This window comes from Fringilla coelebs (assembly GCF_963513975.1).
Source record: "Fringilla coelebs genome assembly, chromosome: 4".
NCBI classification, from domain to species: Eukaryota; Metazoa; Chordata; class Aves; order Passeriformes; family Fringillidae; genus Fringilla; species Fringilla coelebs.
In genome coordinates, this window is record NC_140032.1 from 29,782,060 (window position 1) to 29,803,480 (window position 21,421).

Genomic DNA, 21,421 nt, shown 5'->3' on the forward strand with positions numbered 1-21,421 from the left:
AGTGTGGGTGACGCCACAGTCTCTCTGGGCAACTGTTCCAGTGCTCAGTCACCCACACAGTAAAGAACTTCCTCATAATCAGGTGAAACTTCTGGGCATCAGTTTCTGCCATTTGCCTCTTGTGATATTGTTCAGCACCACAAAGAAAAGCCTGGCTCCATTCTCTTGACACCCTTCCTTCAGATACTTACAGACATTGATGGGGTCCCCTCTCAGTCTTCCTCAGCCTAAACAGGCCCAGCTCCCTCAGCCCCTTAAGTCATGTGATCTGCTTACCTTTGTTGCCCTCTGCTAGAATGGCTCCAGGAGTTCCATGTCTTCCTTGTTCTGAGGAACCCAAAACTATTCTGCCCCAGGCGCAGGGTCCTGCATTTGCTTTTGTTGCATTTAAGAAGGTCCCTCTCTGCCCATCCCTCCACTCCACTGATGTTCTTCTGAAGGGCTGCACAGCACTCTGGGGTATTGCTACTCCTCCCAGCTTGGTGTCATCAGTGAACTTGCTGAGGAGGCACGATGCCAGCCACCACTGCAAACAAGAGACTGGTAAGTCAGTTCTAAGCAGTATGTACTCTAATTCTGTTGTTTGCTCTTTACATACTCCAGCACCTTTGCCACTTAGGAGCTGGACCAAATGTGGGAGTTAGAAATTTTACAATTTTATACATGTCCAAGTTCTAACTACTCCCTTCAAATACTAGAATAATTTTTTATGAAATAGAGATTTAAGAGACCTTCAGGTAGAACTCAGTTAAAACTCTGGCAACAAAGTATCACAGCCTTAATTATTCTGAACAGTAAATACCGTAATGTGTTAAACTTACAAATAAAGGCTTTAGGATTTTAATATATCTTGTAGTTGTATAACTTAGAGTTGGGCATTGCAAGACTTTTTGAGTGGAGATAGAATTGTGTTGGAAGTGGATGCAGTACAATACTCAAGGACAAACTTTTTATCTTCATGTGCAGCGGTTTGAGCTTTTCCTGTTCAACCATTTAAACAGCAGTAATTCTTGGAGTTACCTTCACTAAAATGGGCTTTAAAAACCTGTATTGTATCTCTGGCTTTTGAAAGTGCCTTGTTTTGGTCAGATAACTGTATACATCACATTTCTATGCAGTAATAAGCTGTAAGTAGAGACTATGTTTCAATAATAAGGGAATACCTCAATATAAAGAACTGTATTCTTTAGTCTTCAGAAACAGCATAAATTTATCTGAATAAGCTTAGCAACAGACTTAGTCCTTGCCTGAATTCAGTTGTGTTTCTGTTCGACCTGTAAGGTTTCATTAGCTTCTTTACAGAATTATTTATATTAAAAGACTAGTACATTTTATTTTCTCATTTAACATTATTGGATTTGCCAGTTTCAGGAGCTCTACTGGCAATTTAAATAATACAAGTAAATTTGAACGTTTATTTTATCTTCTCATGCCCTGGCTCTGCCACCTTTCCGAATTCAGGGTTGGCAGTACACTTGGCTCTAGAGCTTTCGCATATTTTTTGTGTGTATTAGTACCATCATAAGCTGACCTATTTCAAACTCATCCAGCACATGTTCTTCCCTTCCCAAATGAATTGTCAGCGACTTACCTGTCCTTGGAGTATTTTTCAGTCACTGTGGTGTTTATCTGTCTCTGCACTACAGTGTAAGGGTGACCAGCCAACCTTAAAGCTGCACTCAGCCGTCAGCCTGCACCCAGAAGCAGGCCCTAGCCTTGACTGTGTTTGTGATCTACTTGAGAACTCTTGAATGCAGTTCAGGGCAGTGTCCACATAAAAGCATTAAGTTAGCTGGTGAACAGTGATAGCATTCTTACCTTCATTGCAAAGGCTGTCCCATTTTGTTGTTGAGTTTTTATTGTTGGTTTGTGTCATTAAATATCTTTCACGCTGTGAATCCATGTCCTGGCTTGCCTCTGTCTTCAAAGAACATGGTTCCCTGCCTTACTTGCTGATTTTACAAAGAGCTTTCCTTCCCTGCCTTCCTCTTTTTACTTTCTGTTTCTCCTTTTTTATTTTTGTTGATGCTGTGTTGTTATGGCCTCCAACTAATTAATATCTCAGCTTTTTAGAATCCATTACCAGTTAACAACATTTGTTTCTTGTATAGAGTTACCAATAAAAGCAGCTGGCAAATAGTTTTCCTTCTCTGCTTCAGATTGTGATCTTCTGTAAAGGAGGCTTCAGCTGTTTGATCCCATTGCCTTCGGTGTCCCTTAGAGGCACACTTTGATACTAAAGAGCAGCCTGAACCTAGTGAGGCCTTTCAGCAGTTTAGTCACATTCATCTGTCCTATTTCAAACAGCAGTGGGCCAAATTTGCAAAGATTTGCAGTAAGGCTACAAGAAAACAATGTAGTTAATAGAGAAGTATTTTCATCTTTTTCTTTTTTTCCTAAAATAAAGAAATACAGGGGTATAACATGCTCCCATATAATTAACACAATTGATGAGAGTCTCAGTTTTTTTAGTTATCAGTTGCAGATTCCTCCACAACTGCAGCTACTGGATTCAAATATCAGAGTAGGGGAGATAGAAGAATCCCTTGATCTCAGTGACAAAGTGACTCTTGAGTAAATGAAGAACTCTATTACAAAAATCAGGAAAACAATCCTTTGTTTCATTCTCTGGTGTGAAATAACATTTCATAACACCCAAGTGTTTATTTGAAGGTGTTTCTCATTAGCCTGATAATGCCACATATACGTACAGTACAATGTAACCAGTAATAGTTAATGCAAAACTCCAAGGACTAAAAGACACATCACAGAGGGCTGCTAAGTGAAGCATTAATAAAGAAAATGTTAGTATGTTAATATTTTAGTTGTAAAGCTAGTTACAAGTAGTTGCAGAAGCAACAAAAAGATAGTGCTTTGAATTTGCTTATCTTGCTCTTCTGCATTTATTTCTATACATGTCTAGTTGAACACAATGTCATCATATACAATTTTACATTTTAAATATGTACAATAACATTGCCCATTTTCAGACTGATTTTTTGGCAGAATATTTGTGTGTTTTGTTTTCATTGCTGACTTTGCAGCATGTTTCTTTAGTTTGAGAAAACCCATTCAAAGTTTCCTTTAATGCCATAAAGTTTACAGGCTATTCAAAATACAAAACTTTTAAAAGTGCAGTTAAAATCAGGGCTTTAATTTATTAAAAATTCATAAAGATTAAAAACCAGAAGGCTAGATTCTCAACAGAATATAGTTTATTGTTATTTTTATTTGAATTGAGCTATAGTGATTTATCAAATTGAGGATCTGGCCTTTCCAATATAACATTAAGATAAACCTTGCTGTTAAGAATTATTTGTTCAAAGACAGCAGCTTCTTTCAGAGGATAGTAATAATAGTTTTCCTATTCACTTTTAATAACGTGTTCACAGAACAGAATGAAAAGCCATTCCAGAAAAGCAGACTGAATAATAAAATCTAATGATTCTAAATTGAGGTATATTTATATAATAGAGTTCTTGCTGTAGGTTTGTACTTGAAGTAGTGTGAAATGCAATCTAAGTAAACTTACATTACCACCACTTTGCTCTACTAGAGTTCAATTCTGCACTGTCTTCAAGCATGTAAAAGCAGCCATATGAATTATATTTTTAACTGCTGGCTTTAAATAAAATTTTAAAAAACTCCAAAACTTGAAAGAGTTGCACCCTAATATGGCTGGCCACCTTTTTAGTGAGTTTCAAGACATTCCAAATTTTGAACATTTTTCAGTTGTTTACTTCTGAAATGTTGATTATGAAAACTATTACTCCTATTCTTAAAAATATCTGAATTCTTAAATGAGATTAAACTTTCTGATGAATAGTGAATTAGTCCTTTTCTTAAATTAGTATTGCCATGCTCTGTTCAGGTGGCAAATACTAAAAGGGAAATTTTGTGTGAGGATAAAAAACACCAGTTGATTATGGTTAATTTATTTTGAATAACAAAATTTGGAAGATATATTCTCTGTAACAGTTCCTTTATGGGCATAGCTTTCATTTACTTACTAATTCAGAGTGATATTTTCATAAGTGATTTCTGTAAGTGATTCGATATTCCCTATTCTGTCTACTGTTGTATGTACCTCACTCTCACTCAAATAAAACATTTTCTAGTAGGAAAATAGGCTGAAGAATCAAGGATTTTATCACCTTTAAAATTTTACCTTTATATCTTATGTAGGTGCTTTGGAACAAGTGTAACTTATAAACACTTGATAACAAAACATAAAGAGGCAAGAGCAAACTGCCTGGTGTACCTTTTGTTACAAAGGGGGTTTTTAGCACAAAGGCTGCACGAGCGTTGTTACATTCCTTGAAGTTTTGGTCACAGAATCTACTGAACTTTCAACACTGGTTGAGAGTTGAGTACAAATTGGATGCATTCAGATGCAGCAACAGCAACTGGTTATTAATGAATTTTTTTTCTTCAGGATCAAAAAAATCCTTGTCCCCTGAGCCAGGGTATCCATTTGTTAGTTTTACTTTACTGTAAAGGATATTAATAGGAGAATATGCAAAATAATTGTTCTAACCTCTTGTGAAGAAAAAAAGCGAAGAAAATATGTAATATGTCTGAAGGCAAATGAGCTCTACAAAAATAAGTTTTGACTGCTTCACCAGTGAGGCTAACAGTAACGCATCTTCAGCCTTGAGTAAGAGAGTACTTTGGAATTTCACATCTTAGGAAAAGAACTGTCCAATAAATAACTATGGAAATGTACAAAGTAAGGAATAATTATGTACAGCGTTGATAAAACAACCACCATATCGGCTTAATGAAATATAACACTAGATATTACCTTTCTTTAGTGTAATGTCTTAAAATTAGTAATAACTTGTTCTGCTTTGATCTTAACTTACACAATTGCACAGTTCCCTATCTTTGGATTATTTCTTTAGGCCATAGACCGAATGATGAAAAGATATCATTCCAGACTGTGTAAGACTTCACATCATCTGGATCCTTGCTGCTGTGCAGGTATTTCAGCCTGCCAGAAATACAGCTTCGTCAGAGTCCTTGCCACTGTCTTCACTAGGCAAGCAGCCACCCCCACTTGGGGACCTACAGCTTAAGTCCTCCACACCAGACTCCTGGTCACTGTTGGCTGAAAGGTCAGGATCAGAGCTTTTCAGGTTGTCCTGTGTCAAAATCAGGGCGGAATCTTCATCCCCTTGAGAAGGGCTCCGGGATGGGAATGATTTCAGATCACTGCTATACTCCTGGGGAGTGTTAGCTAAGCTGTTGTTGGAGGTATACAGTCCAAACTGTTTGCTTCGGTCTTGTTGCTTACTCTTGACTTTATTATTACCTGATTGTGATTTCTGAAGATTTGCCAATCTCTGAAATAAAGGAAATAGGATTTACCATGGGGACACATTTAGGGCCCAGAAATCCTCTTATATCTCCTTGCTTTTTTTCTTTTTAAATAAACTTCCAGAGCCCAACCCACCCTTTAAAACTGACTATTTGCACTTATGAAGTATGAGAAGTGCACAATTTGTCACATGCCAGTGCTGAATTACAGCATTCTTCTGAACTACAATTCCCCCTGAGTTACAGAAGGATTAAACTTACTTTCAGTAGTACTTGTGTATCAACACATGTAAAATTTTATCCTTAAAGAAAAAAGTCCATTTTTGTGTCTTAAATGCAAAACATTCACAATAGTTTATCTGAGAACAAAGGTGATGGCTGAACATCCTCCTTCCAGAAGAGGCTGCAGTGTGTAGGGGACTCTGCAGCATATGGAGCTAGGTTTCATTTATCATCAGTTACCAAGTCTGGGGTATCAAGCTCAGCTGTTTATTACCTCTTGCAAGACTTCCAGCTCTTCTTCCAGCTGCTGAGTTTCTTCCTTCACTGCCATCAGATAATCAGTAACTGACTGTCGAGGATGCAGCCCCTTTTCAAAGCGGTTGTACATGCCACTCCAGAACCTGGAATGGATAGCAAGGTCAAGAATTTTCCCATTTGGTAAAGTAGTCTCATGAGACTAAATGTACACCCTTTTTTTGTTTGGTTGGTTTTTTTCCCCAGACACATATTCTCCTAAATGATCTATCATGTATGTAGAGTGCATACATGTAAGTTCATAGACTATTTAGCAAGGTTCATGGTTCATTTGCATTTCCTCCATCCTGAAGGTGCAACTCATAGGCAGCTGGACATAAGCAGCTCAAATTAATTCTGATAGACAATAGAAAGAAAGATTAATGTAATTTAGATAACAACTGAGAAAGGTTCACCGAATACAAAACTTTGCAAGTTTTTTTTTTTTTTATTCTTGTTCTACACTATGGGCTTTAGAGCAATGGTACCTATGAAATAGCCAATGGTAAAGACAGTTTTTCATATTTGTCGTTTTCAATTTCATATTTGTAGTTCCCAATTGAACTCAGCTTTGGAATTCTGTGTTACTCTGGTGCTCCTCCTGCCTTGCCGGCATAGGGCCACAAGCAAGCCCTGAGTGTGTAACCAGTTCACCAGACAGGTTAAGTAGCCGAGCCCTGCTGTCAGCTGCAGCTGTCTGGCCAAGGAGCTGACAGATATTTTTGGAGCACGTGCATGCTGCTTGGTGGCTTATTATTCCTATCCCAATAATATACTATTTAAATCACATTCCCCCTTAAGTTTATCATCTGATAGCTCATGCTTGGAAATCTTTACGCACCCAAGTAATTCGATTAAAATCAACAGGATTACTTATCCATTGGAGGATCTGCTGTATCAGTACTTCTTTTATAAATCCCACTATCCCAAAGAATACGATTAATGACTATTTTTAAATTGTTTTAAAGTGGACGTGACCTGGTATAGTAGACATGAAAGAATTCAATTTAGGATTTTTATTGACTTTTTAACAGGTGCTATTACTTGCAACTGGAAAACAAACTGATCAGTCTTATTTAAATGACCGTTTTAATGAATTTCTATTCAAGTTCTCCCAAAGTGTGTTAAGACTAATGGCACAATTAATTAACTCAGAATGTCAATCGTAACATTTCTAAAGTGATGGTATTTTGTTATATTTTGAAAAAATATCAGGAAAAACTTAACTTCATTTTACCTGATATAACAACATAGGGAAAGTCTGGGTTTTTTTACAAAATACTTGTTTTAGCAATGAAATCATATGATTCTTGAAAAGATCCTTTTTACTTTTGACTCCAATTGATCCAAACTAGCATCACAAAGTCTTGGAATGGAAGAAGCTAAAGCAACTATAAATTTAGAAACAACAGATGACAACAGGACTCAAAGAGGCATTTCTCAGTGGAAGAAGTGAGTAACCTTGAAATTAGGACACACAACTATCAATATAGCTTTAATCTTAATCTTCTTTTCAGACTAATACTCTGTTGTGGAATGGTGCAGAGGTGTTGGCTGACTATGAGCACACAAGGAACAAGCATCCTGCATCTGAGACTGAATTTACTCTGTATAAACGGCCTTATAGAACAAGAAATACTTTTATACAAAGGTATTCTGTTCTGTGCTAACCCATGCTACAATTCCCAGCAGCAAGTGATACTACCTACTTGTACAAGAAGTTGCATGGAGCTATCTGTGGGTGCAGGGTCCCTTGGGTTTGACTGTGGCCTGATCTGTACAAAGGATTCAGGTAATCAGCACGATTTTTCCACAAGTGAGCCCACAATGAATACGTTCGTTCTTTGATTCTGGAAAACAATACATTAAATAAAAATATATTAAAGCCTCTATTACAATTCAAGGATAGCCAAAACTTAGATGCAGCATTCTTGTCCTCCATACTTCCAGTTTACAATCAGCTTCTTTAACAGAATTAGACTTAAGTTACAAACAGAAACAGAGACCCAAATTCCCTTGTAGGTCACTAAAAGCAAAATCTGATCCATTTCCCATAAAGCAAAAACAGCTAGAACGAGTAGGTGGAGAGACTGGTTCCTTTGTGAGGTGAAGAAGATCATTCCATAAAGTGAGCTTTCAGAAAGGTCTCTGCACCAAAGGAATCCCCACGTTTAAAAGCACTCCTATTGCACTGAGCTGCAATTTCTTACACAGTTAGGTCTTGGGATGTGGTGATCTGTGAAGGTTTTGATTTTAAATGGACGTTCACTGTGGCTGCTCTGCATTTGAGCAGTGAAGAGGATCAAATAGCAGCAGCCAGCAGTAATCAGCACCTCCTCTCATTGCTACTGCTGACATCATCAGGCTGCTTGAGAAAAGCAATGGATATCATCCTGCATCAAAGACCCAGGGCCCTGGGAAGCAGATAAAAACATGAGCACTGCCAGGAGTGATGATGCTGTCTTTGTTTGGGCCTCAGGCAGGCATATTAATTCATAATTGCTTTGGGGCCAGAAGGACAGCAGAAGGACAGTCTGCTGCCTCAGTCCTAGGGAGGGCTACTATACAAAAAGGATGTTCATAAGGAAGTACTTAAGAGGGCAGGAGTAAGATGTCCTGACATGAGATCCAAAGACATGTTAAAACACAGAGGAGCAGGAACTCTTAAACTGAGAACTTAACTAGAGTTACTATAATTTCATACTGGAGTTAGAGGCCAGTTTGCCTTGTATTCTGTCAGGGCTGCAGTAAAGGCAGGCCCACATGGCTGAAGGCATAATGCTCTTGTCAATTTTCACTAATCCCTGTCACGCACACCATGGATTATGCTCCCAGCAGAGCTACACTGCAGAGGATCAACTTTTTTTGGTATTAATCTGTGTTGCCAGAAGACAACAGGCACCCTGTGCCTTATGAAACACATGCATGCAAACTGGAGAACGTCTGACTGCTCAATACACCACCAGCCACAGACCCCATGCATAAATATGCTACTAAAAAAAACGTTTTCATACTTCAGCTCTCTTCTCTCCTTCTGGCTGTTACACAGGAAATTCCCAAACTGGCAAGAATAGATGTGATGCTGTATGTGGATGAGGAATCTTTCATTGAATTCAAAGGCACAAGGAAACTGTTCCATTAGCTGCCAAACACATTCGATGAACTGGTCAATAACAGGTGATATCTCCTTTGGATCTCCATCTAAATTGCCATACCTGAAACAAGACAAGATACATCCAATTAAAACCTGACTTCCTGTAAGAAAACTGGATTAACTCTAAGGAAAACAAACCTCCCATTTTTAGTGTACAAGGTACATCCTAGGCATTCATTTCTAAAATCTCAAGTATTACTATATTTTTACTTAGAAAAATGATGCAAGAATCATGAAGTAGAATGGAGGCAGAATTACAAACAAAAAAGCCTCTTTAATTGGGTGTCTTGTTATATTACAGCTACAAAAAGCTGGCTGCTTCATAGCCATGTTTTAATGCTATCAGTATAAATTTTAGCCTGGTAACATAAGTTATCAGAAGAATGGCTGCAATGACTTAATGGCAAAAGTGTGCCTGAAGACAGTTTCTTAATAGTAGATTATTTCCCAAACCAGAAAACTGAGCAGGAGAGCTACCTGCTCTCATTATAACCTCAGCAGAAAACAGGTTAAAGCTGCCCTCTCTTGGTGAAATTTCTAGGAAGTAGGAAATGTTTACATGCTACTGTGATTGTCAAGTGAACATGAAACTTTCTGTGTATAAAAATGCTTCTTGGAACCACTTGCAATGAAGAAAAGGAGACTGAAAATAAAATACACATAGAAGGAAAAGGTATTTTGTAAGTCTATATAATAGGAAAAAGCATTTTCAATCAATTATTCTCCGGGGCAGGGGGTTGGGATTTGGGGGGTGTATGTGCCTTTATATTTACACGTGCTAACAGAGTAGAATTTTATAAATATCTAAAATTGAAACTTCTATTACCATCAAAGAAAATTCAGCAATATTACACAGCAAACCAAAGCTATCAGTGCATTTCATAATACCTTTTGCCACTGATAATCAAAAACTACTGACAATATCATTTGAACTATAGTAATTCCTATGGAATTGCACAGGTGCTGTGAAGATGCTCAGATCTTCTGAATTTTGTTGGTTTTTTAAACTATAACAAATTTATATTCTAATCAAGCAATATAATGTAACTAAACCCCAAGATAAAAATTGCATTTTTAATTTTTACAGAAAATAGAAGTAAAGTCATGAAAGAAAGAAAATATGAAAATATACCCATGTTTAAATATATTAAGTCTTCAAACATTTTTCATTACATTATAGCATTTACATTGGATTGATGTTCAAAATAACTTGTTCAAATAAATGACTTTCCACTTTGCCTGACATTTCTGAGCAGATCTTGCTGGGTTTTTTAAAACAGACTGTAACAGGAAGAGTATATTTTATGTAATAGGTAACTCACAGACATGCCTAAGATTAAGTACTGCCTTGGAAGATGTAGAAGTCCCTTTGATGAACAGGGACTTACGTGGGGGGCCTTGGCACTCCTAGGAGATCTGCTGGAGTCCAAAAGGATTTTGCAAGCCAAATACACAATACTCCCATGGACCTCTCAGTGCTCACAGCAGCTGCAAGACCAGCACACAGGACTCCCCTTAGTAATTTTGGAGTGCATATACAGAAATAGTTCACTCTGACTTTTCCAGGCAGTTAAATCATATAGTTGGAGAAAAGGGTATGGCAGATTCCTGGGGTATTCTGTTGCTGTGTTTCGTAAGGCAGCAACAAAGAAGAACTGCAATGGCAGCAGATACAGACTACATAAATATGTACATATAGAGAGTGGAAAACCTTAGCACTGCCTTACCTGTGGTTAAATTTGTGGCCAAAGGAAATCCAGTCTTTTTCAATTAACACCTAAAATGAGAATATTGCATTCAATGTTGTGGAGTGGAGCTGACATGTTGAAGCAGGTAGAAGGGTGGTGTAAACAAGAAGTGTTGGAATCCCAGTTAATTCTTAAAATGATCAGAAAAGTGGCAAGCAAGAACTATGTAAACAAGCAATATTAGAATCCCAACTAATTTTCAGAATTGGCAGAAAAATAATGAGCACTGCTTGCCAGCTCAGGGAAACAGCACTCTTCATGGATGCAGAGAGAGTGCCAGTATTTCATCATAACTTCAAATGTCTTGTTTCACTGCTTTCTAAAATAGAACTTATAAATGTCTCAAACATCTTTCTAACATGTGACCAGTAACTTGATAACCACTTCTAGATGCTTTACTACTGCTGATTGACCTGGGAAAGGAGCAGATTTTCCAATATATCTATATATATATCAATCTAATGTCTAGGTAAGACACACTTCTGACACTCAAGATTAAAATATTCGCTGCAAATGAATACAAATTCTTGCTTTCAAAAAAGGTTTTTGGGCTGTGAGAAAGTTTCCTGGTCAAGATTAGGCAAAAAAACCCCAAAAACATAGGTGACCAACTGATCCCCACCTTGAATAATGTTTCATAGAGAAACTGGGAGACTCTTAACATGAACATATAGAAGCCTTCCCTCCTATTTAAAAAACAAAACAAAGCAAAACAAAAGGGTATATTTAAGGAAAATTTATTTCCTGTTTAAAATGAAGATATTCATCTGAAGTGATGCCATACTACTTCATTTGCTCTGCAAAAAAACCCGCTTACCATGAATCCCTTCATAGTTCTGTAATATGGATCCAATAGAAGGCTTGCTACAGAGCAAACCTGGGCTGTCCTATCCCAGCCATCAGAGCAGTGAACAAGCACACTCACACCTTCCTCAGCCACAGCCTAAGGATACAGAAAAAGTCAGAAAGTTCACAAGCAGGGAGGAAGACAATGGCAAGAGAGAAAAAGTGAGATGAGCCATAGAGAGAGCATTAATTTGGGAACTAGGAAAGCTCATTCATGTTTACCACAGAGTTCTTAAATAAAGTTGTATGTTATTTGTCTCATTTGAAAATCAGTGTTATTACTCTAATTTGAAAAGTTTTAATTCACCCCAGGCCGTGCAATATGGTAGTTGAGAATTACCTGTTTGTGCTCCACTCCAGGAAGATGTGGGATTCATTTCAGTTAAAATACATCAATCTGTCAGAGCAGACAACTACCTACAGCAGATTCAGATGCTCCAACAAATCTCATGCCACTTAAATGCCACTAAAAGCATAGCCATACTTGCAATATGACTCTTAACTTTTCATCTTGACAGTAATGTCATTAAGGGCAATGTCTGTTTCCAATGTCATCACTAGCCTGGACATTATTGCAGCACACTGCTGTAAAGTCTGTAAAGGTTTCTGGGGAAGCCAGTGATAGTGGGAAACTTCCACATCTAATAAGCAAGATTTTATCAGTATCTTTAATGTAATAACCAGGGAGAGAGGATTCCATTTTATACATAAACACATGAAGAAGAAATTGTACTGAATTCTCCAGAGTCTGGTGTTGTATTATTTTTGGAATTTGAGGGTTGGTGTTGTATTTTTTTAATTCTAAGGGGTTTGGCTTTTATAATTTCTAAAGAGAATTGAATTTAGGAAGTAGAAAATAAAGAAGGTTCGGAAAAATACTGTTAGGGAAAAAAAAAAAACATTTAGGCTAATTTTGGGCTTAGTAGGGAATGAGGAATAATAATAAATTATCTATGTTTATTTCAAAAGACAAAAATAGAACCCCTGTGGGCAGAAGACCAAGAACAGAGAACTGAGAGCCGTGTAAATAAGAATGGGTCAAAATGCATGTCAGAAAGCACTAGGCTAGCAAGCATATGCACAAAGGATAATAAGACTAACCACAGGGGAAAAACTGACAAAACTAATGTAAATAACCTTATTTCTATGAGCTAATGAAAAGGAGTAGGTCTGGGAATAATACGTGTATTTATTGCACATTTGCTGTTCAGGTAAGAAACTACAGTTGCCTACTGAGAAGGAAGAAGCAATGCAAGAGAAACAAGCAGTTAGTGAGGAGAGAAACCCATGAAGTTTTATCTGTATAGCTGTGGGCAGTAAGTCACGCGAATAAAACAGCCAAAAAGAAATTGTAATCTCAAAAATAAGAACTGAAGCAGTAAAAGGCAGAGCACAAGGTAGGGGGTATCAAAATTAAAGCTACTGCTGGCAGATTACAAAAGTCTACATTTCTTTGGGGGGGAATAGGGGGAATAATTTCTTATTAAAGCCAAAACTGTTTTCTGGAAGAATTCTCAAGTTTATAAAAGTAGAAGCTGCTAGAGAGTTTGGCCATGGTAATACACAGGAGCTGATTCAAGAGGTGAATTTGGTTGGTTGCCTGATAACTCAGAGGGGATAACACAGTAGCTATATATTGTGTATAATATAACGTATTACACATTATATACAGCTATATGTATCTATTACAACTACCACTTCCACCAAAAAAACGTCCAGAAACCAGTGGAGGAGGCAGGGCAAATAGGGAAAGAAACAGTAACAATCACTCTTGGGGAGTAAAGTAAGGACATTCAAACGTCTGCCACTACAAGACACAGGCTAGTAGAGGCTTCGGCACAAAAGAACACAAGATTTTGTTTACTATTTTAGAAAAACATCGACACATCAGCACCTCAGAATCATCTCTCCTCATACACAAACCACTGCAAGATGGGTTTTTTCAGGTGTAACATCACTGAAGAGATAACAGAAGTTACCCATTAGCAGAGAATTTGGTCCTCATTTTCTGTATCTGGTTACTCCAAGTTTTGTTCTCATTTGACACACTTTACCTTTGCAATAAAAATGCCAGCATCCATAATGGCTTTGATGTGCTTCAGCCAGCCAGAATTTTCTAGGCCCCACAGAAAGTCACTCATTGAAGGTGATTTCAGCTCACAAACTGCAAAGAAAGATACATTTTAAATGTATAGTAGTTAGTGTCCCTTAAGCTTCCTTGCCTTGGAGTTACCTCTTCTTCAGATATCCACTGTGTAAAACATGCATGTTTTGAAAAGAAGGACTACATCTCTGCCAAATTTAACCTTTGAGAAATGGGACTGGGTCAAATTTCACCCAATATGTTGATTTAATTTAAAAAGAGAAGCTGTCATGAAGCCTATTGCAAACAAATCCAAATTCATCCTTCTCTGAACCATGTATTTTCCAGGATTGTGTTGGGAGTGAAGTTTTCAAACCCCTGGGAGGATTTCATGTATTTGATGATGAGGGCTTGGAAACAGAAAGCATTTAATTTCTGCACTTGGACAGGCAGACAGACACCTAAATGGTTCCACTGCCTCTTACTCCCATCCTCACCACAGCTGATGGTGGTTGAGTTAAAGTGGTTCATTCCACAGTTCTCCATCCCCGAATTAAACTTTATTAAAGCTTCACTTGGAGTCAAAAAATATTCTGATGGTGAGGACAAGACATAATACATCAAGGGAAATTTTTCTGAAAATCTTCCAAACTCTATGCCACATTTGAAGAAAAAAAAATTGCTCAGTATTTACTCTATGTTCTTATTCTGCTGCATTCAAGTATCTATTTTTTTAATAATAAAGATTTTGTGGCATCAGAAGAAAAAAAGCAATCAGAATCTAAATAAGGTACCTCAATCCAGCAGAACACATACTGAATGAAATTTGGTGCAATCTATTTTCAACAGTAAGATACTAAAATCAGCCCATAGATAGACTACATCTTTGTTTTAATCCACATAAAGTTATACTGTTTTTAAAGAAAAAATAAATTAGCCAGTGAAATTAATTTTCAGAGTACAGTGAAAAATATTATGGCTTTTACTGAGTTAATGTATGATCTGTCAATTACTAATGTCTTAGAAAGTCTCTTGTGGTCTGGAAATCTTAAAAGACTCAGTTATTTATGGCCATTATGGTTCCTGGCCAATAGCTTTATTTTCCTTCAGTGTAATTGAAATTTAATTTTACAAGCCAAAGACAGAGTTTGTATCATATCTGAACTATCTGACTGTCCTAACTCCATTTAGTTCAGAAGCAAAATGGCCTAATGTGTCCATACAAAGTCTTGCAATGTTTCTATGTAAGGCCCCTTCCAGATGGTAATTTTAGAAGTAATTTTTGGAGGATATTTTTAAAGATGCAGAGATAGCAGCACTGAAAGCAAACAGCTTTTCACATGATTAATGTTTTGGTGCAGATGGAAGCATGACCAATTAGTGGCTGAATACTGGCTGAAGCTGCTGTCTCTGTTTACAAAAGCCCAAGGTAAGGCTGAAACAGTGCTTTGCTCATTCCCACTCCCAAACTGGAGTCAATATTTACTGACCACTTCACTGAGCAAAGTTCATACTGTCCTAAATGCATACACTGTATATTCCACATGACTTTGGCAACTGATCTGGACCTTAATACTGAGTTCAATTATGAAAACAGTTATCCTAAAGGGAAAGGGCATTTCCATCTCAGCAGAAAAGATACTAAAATCTTTGAGAAAAATCGCCTGCTTCATGCACAGCGTATGCACAGGAAAATCAAGAGCCAATGGGCAGAGCTCTGAGAATTCCAGCAATGCACCCAAGTCTCAGAATGGGAGGAAGAAAAGGGCACATGTTGGAAACTGCCTCTTCCACCAGCAAAAGTACCAGAGGGGTGTGCTGGACTAGTCCCCCATTCCTGGCAGGACAGCCATAAGTAGAGGAAGGAACAGTTACTGTGGGCCAGGTTTCTCACTGCCTGGTATGTCACTGAAGTCCAAGGACCAGAGGGCTGCTCCTACATCAGCAAGTGCTGCTCCTGGTCTGAGGGGAGGAGAAGCTCATATTTGCTGTTTAAATACAGACAGGGAGCATGTGGGGCCATCCCCTCTGGGCACAGCACACGGGAGCCAGGTCTCAGCTGGCCCCTGGATGTGCAGCACAGCCCACCCCACCCCAAGGGACAAACAGTTTATCAAGGAAAGTCCCTGTGTCATGTCATTCTAACGCTAAAAATTATTTCAAGGAAGTTTGCACACAGGATCAAAATTATTATAGATGGGTTCTTCACACCCATCTATATCTATAGACCCATCTATAAATGTAGAAAAATAAAAATCCACACTAAAGGCAGCAGAGGTAGTTTTCTTTTTTTTTTTTTTTTTGAAAGGAACTTCCATCATGTTGAAATGCATTTCACTTCCACAGTAAAGTCAAAGCTTAACATTTTTTGCATATTCTGAAAAAAAAAACCCTTATTCTAAAAATTAAATAGTTTTATAATGCTGGTATAAATAGCCAAAAATCAACATTATACTAGGGTAAATATATGTTAAAATAAGATAAATTGGCTTGAAATAAAGTCAGTAAAATCACACAGCTGAAACCAATTTTTCAGTTACTAAAATAAAATAGTAATAAAATAATTTATTAACAAATTTTTAGTAATTTTACCTACTCAAATAAAATATTTATATTTTTTAAGTATAAATTTATTTCCCCAGCTTCCACCCGCAAAAATAGTGAATAATTAAATTAATATATTCCTAATCTAAGTGCATTTTCTAATGGAAAACTGAATACTAAATTTTTTTCAAATTTTTCTTAGCACTGGAAATTATTTAAAATTGTATATTGAAAATAATCTCCAGTCTGGCATGTGAAGATCCTCTGCTCTTCACTTCTGCTTAGCACCAGTAAATTCAATGACACTAGCCTTACATTTCAGCAGCACATCTGGCCAACTATATCTTCATGTCCTCTTTTCATGCTGTATACTTCTAAGCAGCAATACAGCTCACATTAAACTAAAATCAATTTTCATCAGCCTCATTTGTCTTTTCTAAGATTTTATGCACCTTATAAAGTCTTACCACAGATCATGAGCAGCAGACCCATTCTGTAAAGAGTAGTGTGATGTTTTACTTGAGTCTCACATAGCTACAGTGATATTGCTATCTTATTTATATATTCTTTTAATTATTTATATATTTTGTATTGATATTGATAATACATCAGTAATTGTTAATTATTGATATATTTTTGAGGTATTAATTGATAAAAATTTAAAGCCATATTAAATGTGTTTTATCATCATCCTTGACAGCCTTTTTGGTTCTAGGTCTCTTTGTATGCTCAAGTCAGGTAAAAGATCACCAGAAAAACAGATTAAGAGACACATACAAGTGGAAGAAGATAAAAGCTACATAGCATCTTACATAAGGAAAGCCCTAGAACCCTGAAAGTCTTAAGATTTTTCTTTTAAAAAGTCCTTAACTTCTCTGATTTCTAATCTTATTAGTCAAGTTGCTACATGAGAGATTTCAACACAGCGAATATAAAACCCAGTAAAAAAGCAGGTGTTTTAGCCATACAGCTTATTTAAAAATAGATGCTAAGAACCTGTGCCCTCCAAGCAGCCTGAAGTGTTAAATACATTAGAAATTACCTTGTTACATGCAAGTTGGGCCATGGGCCAGTCTCATGATCTTTTGGCTCAAAAATTATACACAGTACTGCCCGTGCAGCCACACTGGTTGTTTTCTATTTTACCATTGATAGTCTTGAGTTGAGCAAATAAAGGGACCTGTTTACTCACCCAGCCTATCTCCTAGCCAAACAAGACTTCCTAGTGAACAAAAAATCTGTTTTCCCCACCACTGTTTTCCTTAGACCAAGAAAACTCTCATGAATAGATGTTTTACCTGCATCCCACTTTAATGCTGGTTTCCATAAAATGCTCTAATTTGAAAAGAGAGCATGGCTTCCCTATCATGGAAAATTTAAGCCTTTCTTAGATTTCAAATTTACATTTGCATGCACTCAGTGGGAGACAGATGAAGAGTGAAAGAGCATGGGCAGAGCATCAAGTCAAGAATAAGATAAATTAAGCTGATCCAGGAGGTGATGGAAGTTGTTGTTGATGTACATGAAGTAAATATGGAGACATGGTGGAGTGAGCACTATTTCCTATTTGCTTGTTAAAAATCAAGGATGGCTTATTTACCCTTGCTTTTTTCCCAGATGACCTCTAAACAGTTCTGTACTGCAAATATGAAATGGCAGAACAGCTTTGCTGGTTTATATACTGCTAACTATTTATAAACTAAATGGTAGTAATTTCCTTGGGATATTGAAGGTGATGAATTGTTACACTCATTGACTGTAAATTTCATTACTAGACCTGATGTGATATGTTCTATGCAGATCATGAATAAGTTTCTGTTAAAATTCACAGTCTAAAATGCACTACTACCTTATATGAAAATCCCACCATAGTTTTTCTGAGCTCTAAAAAAAAAATCAGCTGGTATTTTCCACCAGCCTCAAAGTCAGCAATAAGGGATTTTTTTCATTTCACCATCAAAATGTAAATTTAAAAAAAGACAGGGTAACAGTAAGGTGTACAGAATTAAAATTAGTTTTGTCATTAAATGACATCTGGATTTGAGGCAGGAAACAAGGTGTTTTCACAATTAAGAAATCACCAACCAGTATTTGCCATGATGCTCCATTGCACAAGTCCCATCAGCCAGCAATAGATTAAGATTGCAGCTGCAATAGATAAAGATTGCTTTCCATACTCTTTTTCACTGCTGCTGATTTCAGAGCAGTTATTCTGATTTCTTTGACAGAAGGATCCATTATTTTCCTCTAGTTTCCAATGAAGTTTCCAATGAGTATTACCTTCAAGCATCTTCTGCAGACTATTTCTCATAACATGGATGTTCTCAATGCCTATGAATTGAAACTTGATGTTGGAGTAGTTGTCTTCATTTTCATATCCCTTCCCTGCTGCTCTGTTTGCCATTGCATTGAGCTGAAAAACACAGGGAAATCTGGATGAAAACCAGGAGCAGAATCATTTCAAAACAAATCTTGTGGTCCACAGCAATAAATCAGAGTGGTTTAAGTCAGTCCCAAATAGGAAGCACTTGCCACAGTGTCAACACACGGGGCTCTGAACTGGGGGTCTGTTTACAGCCTGTGCAGGGTTGCTGAGTCTGATATCCCTACTTCACACCCTTTGAGTGAAACTTCATTAGTGAGGTTAAACACAAAACACTGGCGGCTCAGGCGGGATTCCTCTGCAGGAGCACGAAGGTTTTCATTTGAAAGGGCGGTTTTGATTTGATGTAGGATCAGCATCACACCCAGGAGGTGGCAGTGTCTCATCTGCCGTGCCACTGGCTCACAGCCTGTGCACACTGGTGTCGCCCAAGTTTCTGTGTTTTACTGCCCAAACCATCCAAAAGCTGATGCAGCTCACTTCTTTGAAGCTTGCAATAATGAACAAGGGAGCCAGAGTCGTTTTTCCTTATTTTATAGCAACTTGGCTCTTGTTAAGTTAGACTACAAAATATTTGAATTGACAAAATCACCACAAAAATCTCCATCTGCAATGCACAGCTATCAAAGCAGTTGCTGTGCTTCAGCAAAAATGCTTTCAGCTGAGGTTGAAGTTTTGTCTTCAAATCTGTTACTTGCTTCCTGGCATGGGAAAGTGACTAAATACTTCTCTAAATACTTCTTTAGTTTAGTTTTCACAAGCTTAAAATTAAGGGTGTGGTTAATGTTTATTTTTCCCCCTTTTGGAACCCTCGAGTGGGAGGGAAAACTATCTGCCAAGCTCCTTATGCCAAGTTTTGATCTTTGGGCTGAAAACTAAAGCTGATAAAAATTAATTAAGTACTTTTACTTTTTTAAATTTAGTCTTTTAAACTAAATTATTCTTTTATTAAGTACCTATCTACTTTTTTCCTAAATTTCCTATAGCAAAATCTCACTGAGCGATGGAAGAAATTGTCTTTTCTGTGAAACTCATGCTGTAGTGCTGGGGGCCTTCAAAGTTCCCAAGAAATATGAAGGCTCTGAGAGTGACAAAGTAGCTCAAGTGGCAGAACCTCCATGCCTCCAAGCACAACTCACAGCTTCTGCTCAGGAAAGATTTAAGAAATAAATAATAAAGGTTATAGAATTCATGAGGCATCAATTGGACAGAAAGTGACTCATCTTCATTTCAGAGAGAGCCAATGCTCATGAAAGAGTAAAAAAAGTCTCTCTTAGGCATTGCCTAGGGGACAAGAGGCTGTGCAGATAACTCTGTCTCCAGTTTATTTCCCAATAGTGCAGGCAGTACTATTGATTCACTGCTTCTGTGGTCACATCTGAAACTCACAATAATATATTTCAGTGCTTAGCTAATGGCATCATGGGATAGACAAGAATGCCCCCTTTTCTGACCTCTTCCACCCCAAACACGCATACTCCCAATATTCAATTTTAATTTGGAGCCAACACACAAAATTGGGGATTGATTGTCTGATGCTGTCTTTTCTCAAACCAAGATGAACTAGCCCGACTTTTTTACATTATATGTCAAAATAGGTTTATAAGGACAAAAACTGGTATTTTAACTTTCAAAGGAAAGAGCTAAAAATTACATTTGTGGACCACCATTAGGAATTGAAACATTGCATGAATTTCATGAGACAACAGAAGGAACCACACTGTGGATAGGAACCTGGGCAAGAATCCAAAGTTTTTGATTTATACGAATGTTGGGCAGAATTTCTTTTAACTTGTAGTATGCAATTCAGGAAAGAGCACAAGCAAAGAAACTCCACTCTTAGCTATCAACCAGCAGTCTGCTGATGTTTTGACTATCAATGGACAATAAAAAAATCATACAGCCTGTGAATGGCCTGTCAATTAAGGACAGAGTCCTCTGTGTGACTTGCTACAAAGATATAAATTATCTGCCGAATCCTAATCTTTCTCTTTTGAAGTTAACATCAATGTTCTTGTATAAATAAAATGAGGCAGTCTCTCTCTGTAGCAGCCTATAGCTTCAGGAAGAAAGATCTGTACAGATGAGTCTCAGCCACCACAAACCCCTGAAACCCTAAATGAAAAACATCTATCCTCTAACTAACCCAGTACTCAGCACATAAATACCATTAACTGTTCCTGCAGCAGAGCAATCTTATCACAAATATAGTCTCTTAAAGGGCAATCTGAAATAGCACTCTTTGAAAGTAAATAAATACAAGGTTAAATTTGCAAAGCTTTCTGACACTCATTTATTTTAAATACTGTCAGTTGCCAAACTTTGCAGCTGCCACAATATTTACTAACAAGTTTTCCACATCATCTACCAAAATTCCATCTGTTGCTCTTAAAGTAGTCATTGTGAAGCTATCTAAATTGTGCATGTCCTTGACTAATCTCAGTGAATATGAGGATAAAGCCTGTAAAGGTAGAAGACCCCACTTGCAAGATTTCCTGGAATTTTCTTTAATCTGGAGGTTAACCAAGTCAAGTCTTGCTATAATGAGCTTTAGTCATAAACACTAAGTCTACATTAGCTTCTTCTGTGATTATATAGAGAAATGACAGTGGCTTAAGTAAATTTGTATTTGGTGATCCTGATGTATTCAAATGAAGTGGAAACAAAGCTTTCTTCCACAGACAAATCTTTGGTTTTGAAAATTATCAAGTGCAATGAGGGAAGAGCACTTGGGAATACTGAATTGAAGGATCCATCAGCATTCGTGATCTTTATAAGGAGCTGGTTCTTATGAGAAATGAGGCAAACAGCTTTTTAACTGCCTACAG

At 37.3% G+C, this 21,421-nt stretch overlaps 1 protein-coding gene across 1 annotated transcript in view; it reads right to left on the minus strand.

The window, feature by feature from the left end:
• Positions 1-4,988: 4,988 nt before the first annotated feature.
• MTMR7 (myotubularin related protein 7) overlaps positions 4,989-21,421 on the minus strand; it is a gene marked incomplete at its 3' end in the record, with an annotated part of 40,691 nt that continues 24,258 nt past the window's right edge. The window contains exons 7-14 of the mRNA XM_084203863.1: positions 18,491-18,623; positions 13,638-13,747; positions 11,555-11,680; positions 10,717-10,766; positions 8,850-9,050; positions 7,545-7,685; positions 5,816-5,942; positions 4,989-5,345 (exon numbers count right to left, since the gene is read on the minus strand). Of these exons, the coding sequence (XP_084059989.1) occupies positions 4,989-5,345; positions 5,816-5,942; positions 7,545-7,685; positions 8,850-9,050; positions 10,717-10,766; positions 11,555-11,680; positions 13,638-13,747; positions 18,491-18,623 (1,245 nt within the window). The remainder of the gene's footprint in view (positions 5,346-5,815; positions 5,943-7,544; positions 7,686-8,849; positions 9,051-10,716; positions 10,767-11,554; positions 11,681-13,637; positions 13,748-18,490; positions 18,624-21,421) is intronic.